At 43.9% G+C, this 19,295-nt stretch overlaps 1 protein-coding gene across 2 annotated transcripts; it reads right to left on the bottom strand.

Moving 5' to 3' along the window:
* Positions 1 to 414: 414 nt before the first annotated feature.
* Positions 415 to 18,641, bottom strand: LOC133955801 (probable E3 ubiquitin-protein ligase HERC4). 2 transcript variants are annotated; one of them, XM_062390825.1, is made up of 23 exons: positions 18,374 to 18,641; positions 17,893 to 18,013; positions 17,692 to 17,768; positions 17,121 to 17,342; positions 16,705 to 16,796; positions 16,278 to 16,408; positions 16,023 to 16,147; positions 15,866 to 15,942; positions 15,679 to 15,785; positions 15,492 to 15,551; positions 15,260 to 15,389; positions 14,926 to 15,118; positions 5,031 to 5,179; positions 4,707 to 4,823; positions 4,523 to 4,621; positions 3,983 to 4,153; positions 3,751 to 3,891; positions 3,446 to 3,612; positions 3,245 to 3,311; positions 3,068 to 3,138; positions 2,159 to 2,342; positions 1,915 to 2,017; positions 415 to 1,601 (listed from the first exon to the last, which is right to left on the bottom strand). In XM_062390825.1, exons 1-23 carry the CDS (start codon positions 18,591 to 18,593, stop codon positions 1,390 to 1,392), a joined length of 3,036 nt encoding a protein of 1,011 aa, XP_062246809.1. In that variant the 5' UTR covers positions 18,594 to 18,641; the 3' UTR covers positions 415 to 1,389. The 2 variants fall into 2 exon arrangements, with proteins under 2 accessions (XP_062246809.1, XP_062246810.1); XM_062390826.1 differs by having other exon boundaries at positions 15,260 to 15,365; positions 18,374 to 18,640.
* Positions 18,642 to 19,295: the final 654 nt, after the last annotated feature.

Here is a 19,295-nt window from a genome sequence, read left to right as displayed (position 1 = left end):
TGTTGTATAAGCATATGACCTCGTCTTCAAAATGCCTTGTGTATATGAGTCAGTGAAAATTGAGGTTCAGTTTCAGTTTTGTTGTTGATGAATTATTAGTAATTTGGGACCCATTGCTCACACTGACCACTAGGTGGCGCTATCACTATTAGTGAATGTTAAAGTTCTATCCACACCTCTGAGTCACTGACCCTCTGCTCTAACAACCGCACTAAATATAATGTTGATCAATACTTTTGAAGTAGCTTCTCTAAAGTTTCCACTGTCCCCTTTTCCCCCATTGCCCCCTCCCTCTACGTGCGTTTCCTCACTAATGACTGCACCTGTGAAAGGGAGCGAGTGAGGTCATGAGAACGAAGACTTCGAACAAGTACATATCCATATTATTAACGACTTATAACGACTTACTCAAACAAATGTCAGATTTCTTTTATTATTTTCCACACGAGTGTAAATCCAGAATTTCCAAACATAACAAGCATAGAAAAAGAGAAAGAAAGAAAAGAATAACAGTGAACACATGGACATTTGCACAATCGAAGGATGACAGCAGTTGTTACTCAATTAAAATAAATAAACAAAAACCCAACGATTATGAAAAATACTTAAAATATTGCTCTACATCCAACCTGAGAAATCCAGTCAACACTTTACAGACAATATCAATATCGTTAAATCACATATATCTAAGAATGGTCATCGTTCGAGCAATAGGTCACAATCAGGTCACATGGTGTAGGAGGATAAACGTCACCTGTTCCCTGGTTAGTGCATGAATGGAGACGGGGTGACGGAGGAAGCCTCATTTGTTGCTGGCCGCCATTAAAGAGTTTGTAAGGTGCTGTTAATTTCCTTTTTAATGCTCTGAAAGACTTGGATCAATTAAAAGCTTTACGGCATTTAAGGCACTCAAAGCATATTGGATCTCCTTTCTTGATTTATCGCCCAGACACAGCCTCACAGAGAGTAAACATTTCTTTCGCAGATTGGCACTAATAGAACCTTTTCTTTACAGTTAATGCAGGCCACCTAATAAAATGTTTGAACAATTAATATATAATAGGCATTGAAAGTGACTGCTGTGCACACACACATGTATTTTCTACAAGTTCCCATGTCAAGTTTGCAGTTGAATTAAATAATGTACCTAGAAAAACATACACAAAAATATTTATCACCCCTACATATATATATTTTAACTTTGAGGCTTGTTTTTTTTTTATACAACCACTTAGTCCACTCGCCCTCTTAAGAAATGTAAGCCTGTCATGTGGGCCAGTACACAGGTGCAGGTACAGTACAATGGATGGTGTTTGGTCGATTTATAAAGTGTTTTCACTACGTTCCGCCCTCTGTTCAGTGCAGAATACTTGCGGCAGAGTTCCACCCTCACTTGTAGCTTCTTCTACTGTTGCTCAGAGCCTCTGTCAGCTTGGTTTTCATAATCTCCCTGGTTGAGTATAGGGGCAGATCCAGATAATGGTAACACGTGTGTGTTTCAGGGTAGAACTGGTCCTGAGAGACATCACCGACGCACTTGAGCCTGATGGTCATGATTTTATTGCCAAGAATGGGCAACCTTTCAAAACCGGTCACAAACCCTTGAGGAGAGAGAAGTGGTAAACAAAAAGATTCTTTAATTCATTTATTTTGGTGATATCCTCAGTATAAAGCTTTCAATTCTCTTCATTAGTTTATCGATTCTATCGTCATCGTACACTAAACAGAAAAGTGAATACTAAAATGTTCCTGACTCTAGATTGACTCTATCTCTGCTTGATCAGATAAAATGACCAAATAACTCTCCCTTCATTCTGAGCACATATAGCAAGTCTAGTCTAGTACATCTGTAATATAAATTTAATTTATCTGTCTTGATTGTGATAGTTTAACATTTTATATTTTAATACTTACATAGGAGCTTCTTCTTCTGATCCTCGGTTAAGTCATCAAAAACCTCCCAAAACATCTGCATGTTGGGGTGGTCAACCTGGTACGGCCACTCGTACAGTGTGTTCTAATTAGAGGGAAAGATGTTGTTAGAATAACTTGCTGTCGTAATCATTTGTAGGATTCAAATCAGGCAAATGAAAATGTGATTAATTAGTTGTAGTTGTAGAGAACACAGGAACACAAGAAGCTCTTGTTTTGATTCTACTTGTTTCAACGTTTTCCAGTCACAGAAGTCTTTGCCCTGCAGGACTTCCTTCAGCTCCTTTGGCCGCAAAACCTTCAACAAGTCCTGGTTGAAAACCGTGTAGAAGCCTCTCTTGAACTCCAGAAACACACTCTCCACAGATGTGTTGAAGGCGTGATACACGTAGGCGTCCACAAACTCTTTCCTGTTAAGCAGATACTAAGTTTTAATCCAACAAACAGATGCATGCAACTCGTAAATCATGATGTGCCCTCTTTCACTTAAAAGTGTACTTTTGGTGTACCTCAAGGATCAATTCTGGGCCCTATTTTTTTCTTTTTACATGTTTCCTCTTGGTTGTAATCAACAATATCAAAAATAAAAAGAGACTTATTTGTCATGAAAAGACACATGTCCCTATCGATTTCTGTAGATGTCGGCCAATCGCAGTGCCGGGGCTGCCCTTTAGGGGGCGTTAGTCAGTTATTTTGCCACGCCCATTCCAAATAATCATCTGAATATCTTCAGGGGGGGGTCTGTTGATACACACATGTAGTTTGAGGGAGGTTGAACCTTGAACACGGAAGTTACAGCAGTTTCGTGTGTTATGGCGAGTTGATGAACTTTGATGCCAGGCCATTAATAATCACAATCTCTTAAACCATAGTCATAGATCTTGTTGTCAGAAAATTCTGCGCTGCCCTCTAGTGGATTGGATTTCTTAACAACCATGCCGAAGCAAAGGAAATGAAAACGTGTGCAGTGATGGTTTCATCCTTTAAATGGCTAATCTAATTTCATACATAAATCAGCCTCAAGGTAAATTGTACCACAGTAAAATTGACAAACATGTTTTAAAGGGGCTTCTTAATTTTGTATTGTGGCACAAAATAGATGAAAGTGACATTAAACTGCTTCCATGGTCCTTACTTGTTTTGACTTGTCACAGTTTTTTCAGGGTTTGTGGGATCAAGGTCAACTTCTGTCCCATCCCAGCTGATCTGTTTAGAAAGAAGAACGATATCACTGCTTTGGGAACTGATATAAATCAGTTGATCAGAAAGAGGATAAATGAGGTCAGTTATTGACCATCTGTAAATAACCTACTGAAAAATCCAAGCCTAGGCTTTCCAACTCTTTGTCCCCATATTCCTCCAGGATGGACAGCAGACTCCTACAAACACAACAAAAGCAGCAATATTCAAGCATCAATGAGATTCCACAATGTTTACGTTGTACTCTAAGAGAAGTATTACAGTGAGCCCTACAGCAAAAATGTGATTTGAATTTATATATATTTTCACTTACTTTCCGACGTCCGGACTGAATTCCATTAGGTCCTCCAGCGAAGGCTTCACACCGAGCAGCTTCTTGAACAGAGCCATTGAGAACGGTAGGTATATGATGCACTGGTTGTGCAAAGCCAATCCACACAGAACTCCGAACAGGAAGTACCTGTGGTGGTCGTGTGTTGCCTGGTGTTGATGGAAGTGACAATTAAACCCATGAATCCACTGTAGTGACATATTAAATACTGAACTGATGAATGTTCTAAGAAGAGTTAAAGTATGAAGTGAATATTTGTTTTCCTGTATGTGGATTTGAAAACTTACGTTGGAAGGAAACCATGCAAGTGTTCCGGAGTCATTGAAAGTGAACATCCCAGATTCGTCGGACACCAGCTCGTGAAAGACGTCATGAAAAAAGTCTTTGATGTTGACATTGTCTTGCTCAATGTTCTGATCAAAAAATACCTAGAAGACCAAAGCACAAAGTTTGTAACTTATATCAGAGTAGACAATTTCATAATGCAAATTCTGGCCATGCTACGGCGATCACATATACCTCAAGTATTTTTTTGTATTCCTTGTCAAGAACAGCATCCAGTTGTTCAAAAGTGTCTTCTGAAATGGATGCTCGTCTCAGCTTCAGTTTAAAAAGTGCGTCTTGAGCAAACGGACAACTTGGTCCATACCTGCAGTAGAAATCCCACCCGATCTGACCGACTGATTCCATCTACAATGAAGATAAAAATATCACTGGTCATAGATTCACATCCAACGCTGAACTGGCTTTTGTCTGCAAAGTGAATGGATCAATCGACACACTGCAACTTGTGTGACAAAACACGAAAAGTAAGTAAACATCTTCATCAATTTCACAACAGAACACAACACATTACAGAAACGCGCAGCAAATAGAGAAAACGACAACGGTAGTGTTTCCAGAGGAAACCTAAAAGTAACCCTAACCCTGGTAAAACTAGTTTATCGTGCACCAACAATACGACACACGCTGATAAAAAGGGAATTTCTTTGAGGTTTCTCGACCCTTGTGTTGAGCATAAAAACTTTTTCTCATGAGACTCAGCTCAGGACCTGTTACCTTGGTGGTTGTAGCATACACATCAAGAATCCATTTCTTTGATTTCAGATCCATCACTATTGGAAATCTACCCAGGATAAGAGTCTCATCATCCATCCCCTAGAAGGAAAAGAGAGAGTACACACAATGTATGTGTAAATATACATTTTGGTGGCAACCATTCTGTTTTTACATGAATAGATACCTTGCGTTTCGTCTTGGAAATCCATTGACGCAGATCCTCGCAAAGAAAGTTTTGGTCCATGAGCAAATAGAAGTCGCTGTCTGGCAGCCTTTGAGACTCTGAGATCCTGCTGTTTGCCTTTAACACAGAGGTTTTATTCATTTAGTAAACAAATATATAAAGTAAACAAGCTTAATTTTGTAGAAAAAGTGTGCAAGATTAGTACGGCGCCCCGAAGGGTCATGGCAAGAATTCTTTACTTTCACTTGACCCTTCCGGGGCTCCGTAGATTGGGATTATGCTGAGTAATATTTATTGAAAAGATAAGTATTGAGGCATACTAACATTGTACATGTACTGGAGGACTTGTAACAGATTTCTGAAGCTGGAGCGGGGAAGAACAAGGCTTGAGGGCAGCATGTCTGAGAGGGCTTTCTTCCAAACCCTAACATATGCAGATATGGTGGAGGCTGACAGTGTCGTCCACCAGTTTCCTGAGGAAGACAACATGGACATTTCACAACTCAGCAGACGTCAAGGACATATTGCACCTTCACACCATTGAAGCTAGAAACATTCAGTTCAGGTTTGTTGGGACATGGTTTTTGTGAAACCAAAGGCCTCCTCTTCGGCCTTCATGGGTATTCAAAGCCTGAAACCACATGTTCTTTTTTCCGCAGAAAGCCTCCAGACCTCAGTCTTCCAGGATGCAGCAAGTCCTTTGTTCCCGGACAACTTCACACAGAGGTGTGAAAATCCACAAGGGTCAACTGCTATTGGTCACTCTGGACCCCTTGACCTGTTAGGTCCCAGGCCAATATAAGGCCACTTCTCCTCCTCTTTTCTCTCTTTCTACAATCTCTGTGGCGATTGTCCAGCCTTTCTTCTCCTGCATCGCCAAGGGGAGAAACTTGGCTTCCCAGCTCAGATCTTCTTTTTCCATCCAACTCTTCGAGAGGAGAGCAAAGCTGCAGCTTCCAGCTCATCTTAGCAAGGAAACCTCCTCGCAACTCAAGCTCTACTAAACTCCTGGCTGCGACTCGATGTCCTGCAGGAAAACTTCAACCAGCATCTGAGCTACAAAGCTCAACAGAACAGCGAAGGCAGAAACCACACAACCAGCCATGAAGACTTCACAGAACTGCAAACTGAACTGCAACTTCCTTTTTCCCCTTTCGACGGACGGGTAACACAACTGGGTTTAATAATTATACTAGGCTAAGCAAGAGTGTTTATTCAATTCTGTGTGATGTTTATGAGTTTGATATGTGTTGTTATTCGAAAGTAATGGTAGTTTGTGTAGTATATTCTGCTACTTTTAACCTTAGTATGAACCAGAATCACATGTTTAAGCATGCCGCCGCCATCTTTAGACTCTCAGTAGTTCTTCTATGCATTTCTTGTCAGTTCTCTCCCCTAGGGTATGATCTTTGACCCCTTAATGGATGAGTGTAGAAAATGGGTTTTCTTCTATTAAGCACGAGGCATGTCGTTATGAATTCATCCTTACATTTACATGTTATGCGTTTGTAACGGTGTAAATATGTTGTTTGTTAAATCCTGTTCAATGTGGGACAGCAGTCACTGTTTTTATGTATTTCTTTTATTTTGCCGTGTCTTTTATTTTGAAAACCTATCGCGGGAGCTTCTGGGGGATTAAGTCTGGCGCACTTTGTTTTTACCGCAGAAGCAGGTGCTCGCGCTATCGGTAGGTTGTCTTTCTTTCGTGTTAGTGTTTTAGTTAGTTTATGGTTAGTGTATGAAACCTGTAAAGTAATATGCAACTTTCTTTTGTAGATGACTGGCTGTTTGTCCCATATATGTTGCAGGTATGTTGTAAATGTAAATTGTCTACCACTATACGACCACGTGTTACGCAGAAGCAGGTGCTCGCGCTATCGATGACTGGCTGTTTGTCCCATATATGTTGCAGATGTTCCTGGTTGCAGAATAAAGTTACACTGCTTCCATTAAACCTGACTCCAGTGAAGTACATAGAAATAGCAGCAGAGCAAAACAGAGACCGTCACATTGGTGCCGTGACCCGTCGATTCTCCTGCTGGATGGTGGATTCTTCAGCGCCGATCTGGGGATTGTTCTGCTGCTGCTGATCTTCTCTGTGTGACCAGGTGGACATGTAACTCGATTTGTGTTAAGCTGAATGCACATATATTAAGTTTTTTTTTCTTTTCGCCACTCGTCTGTGTTTAACTTTTTACATTTTGAGTGTTTCATTTTTATTTCTGGTACTGTATATTTTTTTTGTTTAATGATGAGTGCTAGTGGGGAAGATATTAGCACGCCCCATAGCTTTGGCAGGGGAAGGGGAAGAGGATTATTGAGTTCTCCTAAGTTCTTGCAATTTGAAACTCCTGTTCGGGGGCATGATAATGTAATTACACATGAGTCTCAAAACGCCAGTTCGACTATTAGTAGCCCTGATGCTCTGGCCACTGAAATTGTCAGTCAGATGGGAGATGTGATCCAGCAGGTTAGCCAGAAGGTATTACAGAACATTATGACGCAACTTAGCCCATCTGTTAGCGCCCCTTTAACCAATGCTTTCACCCCACCGCCCAAAGATGACATGTCAACTTCAAACATGCTAGATGCCTCCCATGTGCAGCTTGTGTCTCACAGAAAGCTGAAAGATCCACCATGCTTCAGAGGGGACAGCTCTGACCCTGTTTCTGTGAGAGAATGGGAGGATCTCATGAGGGCTTTTATTAAGAGAGGTAATCTGAGATCTGAGGAACAAGCCGAGGAGATCCTCATTCATCTTAGAGGCAAAGCTAGAGATGTTGTAAAGTTTGGTACCAGGAACAGTGACATTGACCTCACCCGTGACCCTGAGGCTATCTATGGTCTCCTTCGAAGGCACTTTGACTCAGCTCCATGCTCACCACTCCCATTAGCTGACTTTTACACCACCTTGCCTGAGAAAGATGAGGGTGCATTTGACTACTGGCTCAGGCTGCACCGCGCCGTTGACCTTGCCATTGAACGTCTTAAAGAGCAGGGCAAATCACTTGACTGTCCTGGTACTGAGGTGACGCGCATGTTTATAAGAAACTGTCCCTCTCCTGAACTTTCTATGACCTTTCGTTCCAAGACGATGGAAAAGTGGACTGCTAATGAAGTTCAGGACATTTTGTATGAGTATCATTCAGGTTTGACCTCCACACTGAGCAAGGCAACTAAGGAGAGAGTAACAATGAACACGCAACACACTGCCAAGCCGACAGCTACTGGGGGGCAGGGCTCACCGCAGTCGCAGGCCACGGACTCTGCTACCCTGGAACGCCTTATTAGCGTGCTGGAGAAGGTGCTCCTTCAGAAACCTGTTCATTCGGGCCCAGCCAGACAGTCTGGCCCACGGCGGCCTAGGATTGAAGGGTTACATGAAATGCCTTGTTCTGTTTGTCATGATGCTGCTCACTCCACCTTTACCCACTGTCGTGACCATAGACTCTGTTTCCAGTGCCACTCACCGAACCACTCTAGGCTTGCTTGTCCTGGCCGGACGTCGTCAGCCACTCATCAGCAGCAGGAAAACTAGTGGATCCGCACCTTAGGGAGGATAGTGTGGATTATGATAGTGACCCTCCCAGCTGTGATAGTGATGACATTGAATCCTTATGTGAATCTCTTTCTTCTTTTGCACCATCTGGAAAGACTGTTATTTTTCAATTGACACACAGACTTCAGAAATCTGACAGCTTGTTCTACACCGATGTTTGTGCCGCAGGTGGTGTTCAACTGAAAGCGATGATCGATAGTGGCTCTATGTCATGTTCTCTAAGTGAAACTGCTGTTTCACGCCTTCTGTTACAATGCCCTGGTTTGAAGAGTAGTCCTGCTGATGATATTGTTGTTGTTGGTGCTGGAGGACACCATGTTTACCCTACAGCTGTCTACGATTTGGAGGTGGTTATTTATGGGTTCAAGTTGCTCATCCCAACACTGGTCATCCCTGGACAAGTGGATGACATGATTGTCGGTAGCAATGCTATCAAGCTGTTAATACACTTGATGAAAAAGTCTGAGGACTATTGGAAACTTCTGGCTGCACCAGTTGACATTGCTGATGATGAATGTGGCCAGTTTTTGTCCCTGCTCTCAAACACTGAGAAATGGCGGGGAGGTCCCATGCCTGACAAGATCGGCACTGTAAAGTTGAGGCAGAGTGTTAAACTTGAACCCCTTCGTGAACACCTTGTCTGGGGTAAACTGCCCGCATCTGCACCTTTATCAGTAGGTAGCACAGTGATTGTTGAACCGACACAATCAAGATCCAGGCCCAGAAATGTGATGGTTGGCCGTGTTGTCACGCCTATGTGGGGCGATAGGTGGGTTCCTCTTAAACTTATCAATCCTAGCAGTAGGGCAGTGACTCTCAGGAGAAACTGCAAGATTGCAGATGTTTTCCCATGTGTCGCAGTAGAGGAGTTGTCTTCACCTGATAAAGTGTTTGTCAATAACCATAGTGTTACACAGGCCTCTGTGACAGCAAAGGCCCCTGAGCAGAGAAAAAATTCTTTAGACAAATTGGGATTACAAGACTTAGACTTAGAGGGCTGTGAGGTTTCTGACCAGTGGAAAGATAGACTTTTGCAGCTTGTTGAGCAGTATGAGTCAGTCTTTTCCAGGGACAAGATGGACTGTGGGGAGGCTACAGACTTCGTCCACAAAATACACCTCGTGGATGAGAGACCATTTCGCCTGCCCTATCGCCGAGTACCACCAGGCCATTATGAGAAGCTGAGGACAGCACTCAATGAGATGGAGGAAAGAGGCATCATCCGGAAGTCGCACAGTGAGTACGCATCCCCACTGGTCTTGGTGTGGAAGAAAGATGGAAGTCTGCGCATCTGTACTGACTTCAGATTGCTCAATGCAAAGACTGTGAAAGATGCACACCCACTGCCTCACCAAGCCGATGCCCTTGCTGCACTTGGAGGGAATGTTTTCTTTTCCACCATGGACCTTACTTCTGGATTCTACAATGTACCACTGCATGAGGCACACAAGAAGTACACAGCGTTTTCCTCACCATTTGGCCTCCATGAGTACAATAGGATGCCCCAAGGTCTGTGTAACAGTCCTGCGACCTTCATGCGGATGATGTTGTCGATCTTCGGAGACGAAAACTTCAGCAGCTTACTGTGTTACCTGGACGACTTGTTGGTGTTCGCCCCCAATGAGCAGCTTGCCCTTGAGCGTCTGGAGATGGTGTTTTCACGTCTGAAGAATCACAAACTTAAGCTGGCCCCCAAGAAATGCCATCTCCTGAAGAGCTCAGTTAAGTTTCTTGGGCATGTCATCTGTGCAGATGGAGTTAAGACAGATTCTGATAAGGTGAAAGTTATTGCCGACGTAGGAGAGACAGAGTTGATGGAGAGTGATGGTGTCACACCCTCCTGGAAAAAGATCAGATCTTTTCTGGGCATGGTCTTTTACTATCAGCATTTCATCGCTGACTGCTCTGCAAAAGCCAAACCCCTGTTCAGGCTCATTTCTGGGCGACAAGTTCAATCACAGACCAAGAAAGGCAGGAAGCCGAAGAGGAAATTCTCTGCTCCACCAGCTCTTACACCAAGTGACTGGACAGCTGCATGTCAGGAATCCTTCCAAACCCTGAAAAATGAACTTGCTCATGGTGTCACATTGGCTCACCCAAACTTCGACGAACCTTTCATCCTTGCTGTTGATGCTTCTTTTGATGGCATTGGAGCTGTCTTGTCACAAATATCACCTGGTGAGACAGTTGCGCGTCCGGTCGCCTTTGCCAGCAAGACGCTGACCCGGTCTCAAATGAACTATCCAGCACATAGGCTTGAATTTTTGGCACTAAAATGGGCTGTATGCGACAAGTTTGGTCATTGGTTGAAGGGAAAACACTTTACGGCTTGGACAGATAACAACCCCTTGTCCTACATTCTGACAAAACCACGCTTAGATGCATGTGAACAGAGATGGGTGGCCAAGCTGGCGGCGTACAACTTCGATCTTAAGTATGTTCCAGGAGTTAAAAATATTGTAGCAGATGCTCTGAGCCGTGAACCATTTGTTCAGTCATGTGTTGGTTATCGTTTGTTGAAAGAGCCGTATGTAGCACTATTGGATGAGGTAAATGGCGTTGTTAAGGGTACAGTGCAAGATGCTTTTCGGCTTACAAACAACTGTCAGATTTTCCAAGGCACAAGGTCAAAGACACAGGACCCTGTTGCTGATCCTGTTATTCAGCCTGCTGGAAGTTCCATCAGTTCAGATGAGGTGTCAGCTGCGCTGAGCGCTTATGCCGGTTGTGCTTTACTCGGTGCTAATCTACCACTACCACAGCTACCTGAGGAAGACCATTCCACCGCAATTCCCCAGAGCCAGCTTTTGAGTCTCCAGGAGCAAGACCGAACAATAAGCAGGGTCCTCTACTATGTGCGACGGAAAAGGAGAGCTACCAGACGTGAGGCCGCATCTGAACCGGATAGTATCTGTAAGCTTCTCCGACACTGGAAAAAGCTGAAAATACAGAATGGGATTCTGTGCAGGGTGAAAAAAGACCACCGGCTGAACAAGAAACTGTCCCAGTTCATTGTGCCAGATGGCCTTAAGTCTCAGATTCTCCTTGGCCTCCATGACAATGCTGGTCATCAGGGCCGTGCACGAACTCTTTCCCTCGCCAGGGAGAGGTTTTTCTGGATCGGAATGGAAAGAGACGTAATCAACCATGTACGTCGATGTGAGAGATGTGTTGTTGGAAAGACCCTCGAACCTGAAGGCCGTGCACCCCTTGAAAGCATCCAGACATCTGAACCAATGGAACTGGTGTGCATAGACTTTTGGACCGCTGAACTGAGTGACAAGAAAACCGTTGATGTTTTGGTCATCACTGATCATTTCTCCAAAATGGCACATGCCTTCCCCTGTCAGAGTCAATCTGCAAAACACGTTGCCCGCCGACTGTGGGATGACTTCTTCTGTGTTTATGGCTTCCCGAAGAGGATCCACTCGGATCAAGGTGCCAATTTTGAGAGCAAGCTCCTGAAGGAACTTTTGGATATGGCAGGGGTGCGGAAGTCTCACACCACGCCTTACCACCCAATGGGTAATGGTGTCACAGAACGCTTTAACAGGACTCTAGGGAACATGTTAAGAACCCTTCCCCCAGTAGCAAAGGCCAGATGGCCCCAGGTGTTGCGGACGCTCACTTTTTGCTACAACTGTACGGTACATGAGACAACCGGCTTTGCCCCGTTTTACCTCACATTCGGTCGGGTTCCACGTCTTCCTATTGATATCATGTTCCAGTATGTGTTACAGGATGACAAAGTGATCTGCCAGAATGAGTTTGTCTCTCGGTTGAAGCAGGACTTATCCGAAGCGTCGCGGATGGCTCGGAAACACAGCCTTGATGAGCAAGCACGTCATGCCAGGCTCTATAACCGCAAAGTCAAAGGCTCTCCACTGGCTGTGGGTGATCGAGTTTTGCTGGCCAACCGTGGTGAAAGAGGCAAGAGGAAACTCGCTGACAAATGGGACTCTACACCATATGATGTTGTGTCGGTGAGGTCTGGGATCAATGTGTACAGGATAAGGGATGCTCTAACTGACAGAGAGAGAGTTGTGCACCGGAACCTTCTTCTCCCAGTTGACTTTCTTACCTTGGATGTGCCTGAAACTCCTGCTTCCCTTATCGACTCAGATGTGGCATGTGGAAGTGGTCGAGACTCTGAGGAGAGGGATAATGTGGATGGCTACAACCGGACTATGGATTGGCTCATGGACTCACCAGATCCAGACCTTGTCAGTGTAGCTAACTCAGCAGATCTAGACCCTGTCAGTGTAGCCAACTCAGCAGATCTAGACCCTGTCAGTGTAGCTCACTTGCCTGTTTCAAACACAGTTGGCGTGTCTCAATTAACTCCAACAGATGATGTTGATGAGATTCCTGCTATTTGCACACAACCTAATAGTGTTGATACAGATCATGATGGTTCAGTTACTAGCAGATATGGGAGACACGTTAGACCTCCTAAAAAACTGATCCATGAGATGTCACACAAGGTTGAGAACACCTTCTCTGTTTCAAATCCTGTTTTTGCTTTCTTTCATAGGATACTTGAGGTTTAGACGAACTAGGATTTATTTTTTTATTCCAGTTTTGTGTTGGTAATGTCCTACTAGTATTTGTTTTTTTGTGAATTTGGGGTATGTATTGTGTATTGCCTTGAGTGTGATGTTCAGGAGATGTAAATGGCATCTTCTACTAGTCTGTAAAAAAGGTATTGGGCTTGGTACCTCCCTATCCTTTTACACTCCTTCAGGGAGGATTTGTATCGACTGTATTTGACATCTGTGATTTGGTTTCGCACTTTAAGCAGCTCCTAATTTTTTTTCTCTTCTATTTTTTTTTGTTGATGCTCAGGATTTGTCTGGGATTGAACAGAATTTAAGAGGGGTGTATGTAACGGTGTAAATATGTTGTTTGTTAAATCCTGTTCAATGTGGGACAGCAGTCACTGTTTTTATGTATTTCTTTTATTTTGCCGTGTCTTTTATTTTGAAAACCTATCGCGGGAGCTTCTGGGGGATTAAGTCTGGCGCACTTTGTTTTTACCGCAGAAGCAGGTGCTCGCGCTATCGGTAGGTTGTCTTTCTTTCGTGTTAGTGTTTTAGTTAGTTTATGGTTAGTGTATGAAACCTGTAAAGTAATATGCAACTTTCTTTTGTAGATGACTGGCTGTTTGTCCCATATATGTTGCAGGTATGTTGTAAATGTAAATTGTCTACCACTATACGACCACGTGTTACGCAGAAGCAGGTGCTCGCGCTATCGATGACTGGCTGTTTGTCCCATATATGTTGCAGATGTTCCTGGTTGCAGAATAAAGTTACACTGCTTCCATTAAACCTGACTCCAGTGAAGTACATAGAAATAGCAGCAGAGCAAAACAGAGACCGTCACACGTTCAAGCACATGTAGTCGTGCACCTCTCGGCCATGGGATGTGGGATGTTGCCATGGGCGTGGGCAACCCCTATATATATTGTGTGTTTGACGCCTGCGGGGCGGGCTTCACTATTGGCGTGTGAATGTCTCCGGATTTCTAGAGTCCGTCCTGACCTGTGAAGACTTCTGTGTAATAAACTTTAACTATACAAGCAAGTTCTGGGTCTGCGGAGAATTCTTCCTTCAGCATCAACTTCACCATCATCGACCTCTCGGCTGCCCAAGATATACGATATTTGTAATGCTCTTCACACGCTTTCTCTGATTTAGCACCAACACAGACACACACATAATCCTTCACCTAATTATCTCTTCCCCCGCTATCTGTCGTAAAACCACTTCAAAAGGAGGGGGGCTGTTAACTTTAGGTTGGCCAGCTACCATTTTGAAAGCATGCTGAGGAAGGTGTTTTTGTCATCCGCCATTTTGGGGAGCATGTAACACACAGACACACACACTCACAACACACAACTTTGTTTAGTTAGCATATTGTTAGTAATTGGTGTTTTTATACTTTATTATATTCATAATAAATGTTTTTTTTTAACAAAAGTTTGTTTCATTAATGTTGCATAAGTGAATTTTGCCAACCTCTACACTGTCAAGAACTCCATATCTTTCAACTTCGCTCACTATGTATATGGTAATTTTGGTTATAGTTATACATTCAATTGTTAATCAGAGTTCCAAATTTGTAGATAGTACACTAGATAGTACAATAAATTGGCTATCTTTTCCCTTCATTTAAAGATTAGTAGCCCAAGGTAACTTTAATCAATTAAAGTTATGATTTAATGTTAATGTTTTATTAGTTTATTTTGATAACCAAATTTATTGAATGCCGAAAGGCAAGCCATTCTATGATTTCAATTTTAAAGCATTATTGCACAACAGGTTGTAGACTTGAAGTTGTGCAGCCTGCAGGTCTTAATCTCCTACTTCCTCCAACACTCCCTGCGATTTCAAACTGATCTGCTCTCAAAGAAAGTACAATTTAATCTGCATGAGCAGAAATGTAATTCAATTCTGATATGGTGTAAAGAGAGCGAACAATAAAGAGTGACGCTGTTGTTACTGCTCTACAGAGAAGTAAGCACTAGGTACATGGGAATCTACAATTTGGGTTTGACGTCATGGAAATCTTAAGGATTATACTTTAATGAGCTGCATCTTAAATTAAAAATAAATGAAAGGTATCTTGCTGATGTTGCTCGTGCAGTGGTCACAGTACCTATGACCTGAAGGTTCTCAGCAGACAGCTTCAGAACGGCAGCAGCGACGGCCTGAGCGAGGTCGGTGCTCTGGGGTCGATGGAGCTTCTGGATCACGTGAAGAAGATCATTGAGAAGCAAGAAGATCCTCAACCCCTCCACTCCCACTGGATCCAAGAAAGAGGGAAGCAGCTTCAGGACAGCAGCCACCACCTGTTTGTTGTAAAAAGATCACTCATTACCTCCACCGAGGATTTCAGAAGAACTTTTTCACTTCACCTGCGAGAAGGAATCATTTCCCTTGATTAAAACAATCAAATTTAGAAAAGCAACACTTAACAAACAGTTACGCACCTCTGACAAAACATCGTCCTTCCTCACCAGTCTCTTGAAAGCGAGTCGTGCAAGCGACAAGTTCACGCCGTGGTACTTTGATGAGGTCTGGAAATGTTTGTCTTTTCTAACAACACAAAGCAAAACAACGCTGGGTCCAAACCCAGGAAGTGAGAGTGAAAGTTCTCCTTATATTAGAAATTCACCAGATAAGAAAAGAAGGGATAGTCGTGCAAAGAGGTTCCGTGTTTACCTTTTCTCCAGGAAACTTTGATTCATACAAGATGCTATGGAAAAAGTCCTGTGGATTTCCCTGTGAAGATTTAATAGCAAGTGTTTGGATCTTGGATTTGTTGATCAATATATTTACAGTTACAGTCATGAAACCATCAGGCTAATCAGCAAACTCCTGACCTACAGAGAACATGTCATATACTCACTGTTTTATATTTTTCCAGGTTTTTGCATCACATTCAGACGTCCATTTGTGGATCATGTCATCAAGACAAAACTGTGGGGCATTACTGACCCCGTCAGTGTTTGGCTCCTGCAAAATAAACTGGTTGAGTTGATGTGGTCATTATTATCCTTCCATCCCTGAGTGTGTCAGTGTATTAGTGTCGGTACCTCGTTAGACGAGCATGTCGCAAATGAACAGTTTCCTCCTGCGAAGATGTTTCTAATATCGGGACCATCACTGCTGCCTGGAATTAAAAAAGTACTGAGTCAAAATATCATCACTGTCATACGTTAGGTAATTGTTCCCTCATGACTTCATCGAAACCTTGTGGCAGTTGAACGGGGAGCGGCACAGACGGATGACTCTCGCCTCCGTGTCCCAGCTGCCCTTGCTCTCCACACCCAAAGGAGTAAACCTTCCTGGTGTCTGTGGACACTAACGTGTGGTGTCTAAGGAGATAATGAATTAAAAACATCATTAGAGACACTTTGATCCCCGTTGTTTCTTAAAAGCAAGTTCCAAGCATCAATATTTGATTAAGTGAAATTCTTTAAAAAATAAATAGTAGGTATACTGTACAGTCCACATGCGATCTCGGTGACCTTTGCCCCCAACAGCTGGGCAACAAGACGAGGACGGAGCTGATCAGAGAACGAGTTGTGCCCGAGCTGCCCGAACTGCCCCGAGCCGAACGTAAACACAGCACCACCCTGAGGAAGCAGCCAGAGGGCAACGGTTCAAATTCCCGATAATACACATATATGCAAAATCCTAATAATTTATTTAACGCATACTCAATGTTTTAGTTTTGTCCATATCCCATCTACTAACATGGAGGAGGCAAGGTATATGAAATTTGCCGCAGTCAGGCACAAGGTGGCGATAAAGATGACATGGCTTCATTTTTTGGGGAGCTTTCATGTCGTCCATCTTTATGGACGCCGACAGAAACACAACCTCTAAGTATTTAAACTAAACATTTATGTTACTAGCTTTTTTAAATTACCTTAGTTAGAGTAGCAGTGTGATCCTTCCCACAGGAAATGTGAACAGTTCCCTTCATGTTCAGACCTTTAACTGGAGCTGGTGTCCGTCTGTCTGTAGCAGAGAAATGAACAACACAGTTTTCATGAAAAAACGTGTGACAGATGAATTTCAAATGTTCTTACTGTTTGATAAATTCAGCTTTAAAGGCTCAGTGTGTAGAATGTAGTGACATCTAGTGGTGAAGTTGCATGTTGCAGCCTCTCCTTAGAGAGGACCCGCTCCTGATGTAAATAGAAAGTATTTAAATATAAAGTATTTAAATATAAAGGGCTCGTTCTAGGGTAAAGAAAACAACAATTCCTACGATTTAGATAAAACACATTAGGATTATTTTATATTCAATTTCCACTTATAGATCCTTTCACGGTACAGCACCTGTTGTGTCTCCCAGCCCGAGCTGCCCACGGTCATTTCTTCCCCAGCCGAACACACCTCCACTGACAGAGAGGGCGAAGCTCTGCTCCCCCCCCGCGGCGACCTGAACCAGTGGGGTCGACGACAGGGAGCGGAGCTGCTGGGGTGAGTTGGCGAAGGGCTTCCCCTGGCCCAGACCCAGCTGGCCCCTGGAGTCCTGACCCCACGTGTACACCCGGCCATCTGTGGAGAAACCACCTGTGAGATTAGTTTGGTCCATGTCCCATCAACCGACACGGAGGAGGTGAGCTTTATGACCTGTACTGTGGCCGTCCACCAGGTGGCGGTGTGAAGCTGTCATGTCGTTCATCTTTATCAATGATTGTAAATAAAGATGGACACATGACGTGTCTCCAGGTTTCTTATCATTTGGGTTTTAATTGTTAATTTAAAATGAGTTGTGACATCATGATGTACAGCCGAGGCCACTGTGCAGATCAAATGAATCTGTATTTACAATCTATGATCTTTGTATAAACTCTATGATCTCAATCAATGTATTTGTGATGTCATCAGTGTGGTGTCACTCTACCGTGAGTCAGGGCGACTGAGTGTTGACTCCCACACGCCACCTGACAAACAGGTATGTTACACAACTCCTTCATCGGCCTGAGAAAACAGAACAGAAACTAATCATCATGGTACATACTGTAATAACAATGACAAGTATTGTTATTATAACAATTCCATATCTTCATTTGAGGCTGAGCAGAAAACACCTGGTGTCTCTGACCTTGGTGTGAAGGGGGGGCGCGTGGTGTCCACACAGAGGACCGAGCCGCTGTCAGTCAGCAGGGACACTACGTCATCAGTGCAGCTCACAGCCTGGATCTTCTCTCCGCACTCCACGAACTCTGAGGACACAAACCACAGCGGCTCATACAGAGGAACCGGGAGGAGGCTGGTTCACTGGGAGCATCACAGGTAAGAGATGAACTGGTTTTAGTGTCAAGAGGATGAAGCAGCCCCCCCCCTCGCATAGGAGAGGCCTCCCCCCAAGCCCCAACCCACCAGCAGGGGGTCCCAGATCTCTACCTGTGGATCTACCACCTGTTTGTCAGAATTTAACTAAACATCTCATAGCAAAAGAAATAATAAAAGTGAACAAAGGAGGAAGATATGAGAGAGACAGTTATATGAAAGATAACATAATATATTAATAAAGTGAGCAGGTTTAAAAAGAGTAAAGATAAATAGCAGCAGCTGTTTCTCACTCTGTTTCCCTCGGAGTCTTCTTCCCTCCTTGTTCTCATGTGTCCGGATGATAAAAGCATCTCCGTTGGTCTTGATGAAGCTGAGCACACTGTGTCCCGCAGACAGGCCCCGGATGAGATAACCCGGGTTAAACTGGTGAACCCTGGCCTCTGTTGACCCGTCCACAGGGGGCTGTTTGGACCAGAAGACCCGGTGACAGTCCTCTCCCCAGGAAAACATGGTGCATGTGAGGCGTGTCCCGCAGCTCCGGCTCTTTTAAACCTCTGCAGCTGTGACAGAGAAACAAAACTGAACCTTAGTCCTCCTGTGACGTCACAGAGGGAAAACGAAACCTATACATGTGAGGAAACGAAAGTGAGTCAGAGCTATGGAGGGTCAGTGGTGCCAAACATAAAACACACAGGAACGAATGTAAACAAGTCAGGGTTTTCAGGTCTCTTGGCAAAAGCAGCCTAAAAAACTGCTAAATACCAGAACTCCAAAATATAATAACATAGTACTAGGGCCAGAAGTACAAAGAAAATGTATTTTGAGAATAAAGTGGTAATATTCTGAGGGAATAAGTCCTAATTTTACACACTCACTCACTCACTCAATCATCGTCATCCGCTTATCCGGGGTCGGGTCGCGGGGGGAGCAGCTCAAGCAGGGGGCCCCAGACTTCCCTTTCCCGGGCCACATTGACCAGCTCTGACGGGGGGATCCCGAGGCGTTCCCAGGCCAGTGTTGAGATATAATCTCTCCACCTAGTCCTGGGTCTTCCCCGAGGTCTCCTCCCCACTGGACGTGCCTGAAAAACCTGCCAAGGGAGGCGCCCAGTGGGCATCCTTACCAGCTGACTCCTTTCTAAGTAAAGGAGCAGCGGCTCTAATCCGAGTTCCTCACGGATGACTGAGCTTCTCACCCTATCCCTAAGGGAGA

This window comes from Platichthys flesus, chromosome 6 (assembly GCF_949316205.1).
Source record: "Platichthys flesus chromosome 6, fPlaFle2.1, whole genome shotgun sequence".
NCBI classification, from domain to species: Eukaryota; Metazoa; Chordata; class Actinopteri; order Pleuronectiformes; family Pleuronectidae; genus Platichthys; species Platichthys flesus.
The sequence above is the reverse complement of the archived record's forward strand: the minus strand, read 5'-3'. Positions and strand labels throughout refer to the sequence as shown.

Bases quoted from the DNA above. Each gene is read 5' to 3' on its own strand.
- LOC133955801 (XM_062390825.1), bottom strand. From the start codon at position 18,593: ATGTTTTCCTGGGGAGAGGACTGTCACCGGGTCTTCTGGTCCAAACAG. The intron at 16,797-17,120 runs GTGCTGTACCGT...TCTCTGCTACAG, and splicing joins CGGGCTGGGAGACACAACAG to ACAGACGGACACCAGCTCCA. The intron at 2,343-3,067 runs GTAAGGACCATG...TCTGCTTAACAG, and splicing joins ACTGTGACAAGTCAAAACAA to GAAAGAGTTTGTGGACGCCT.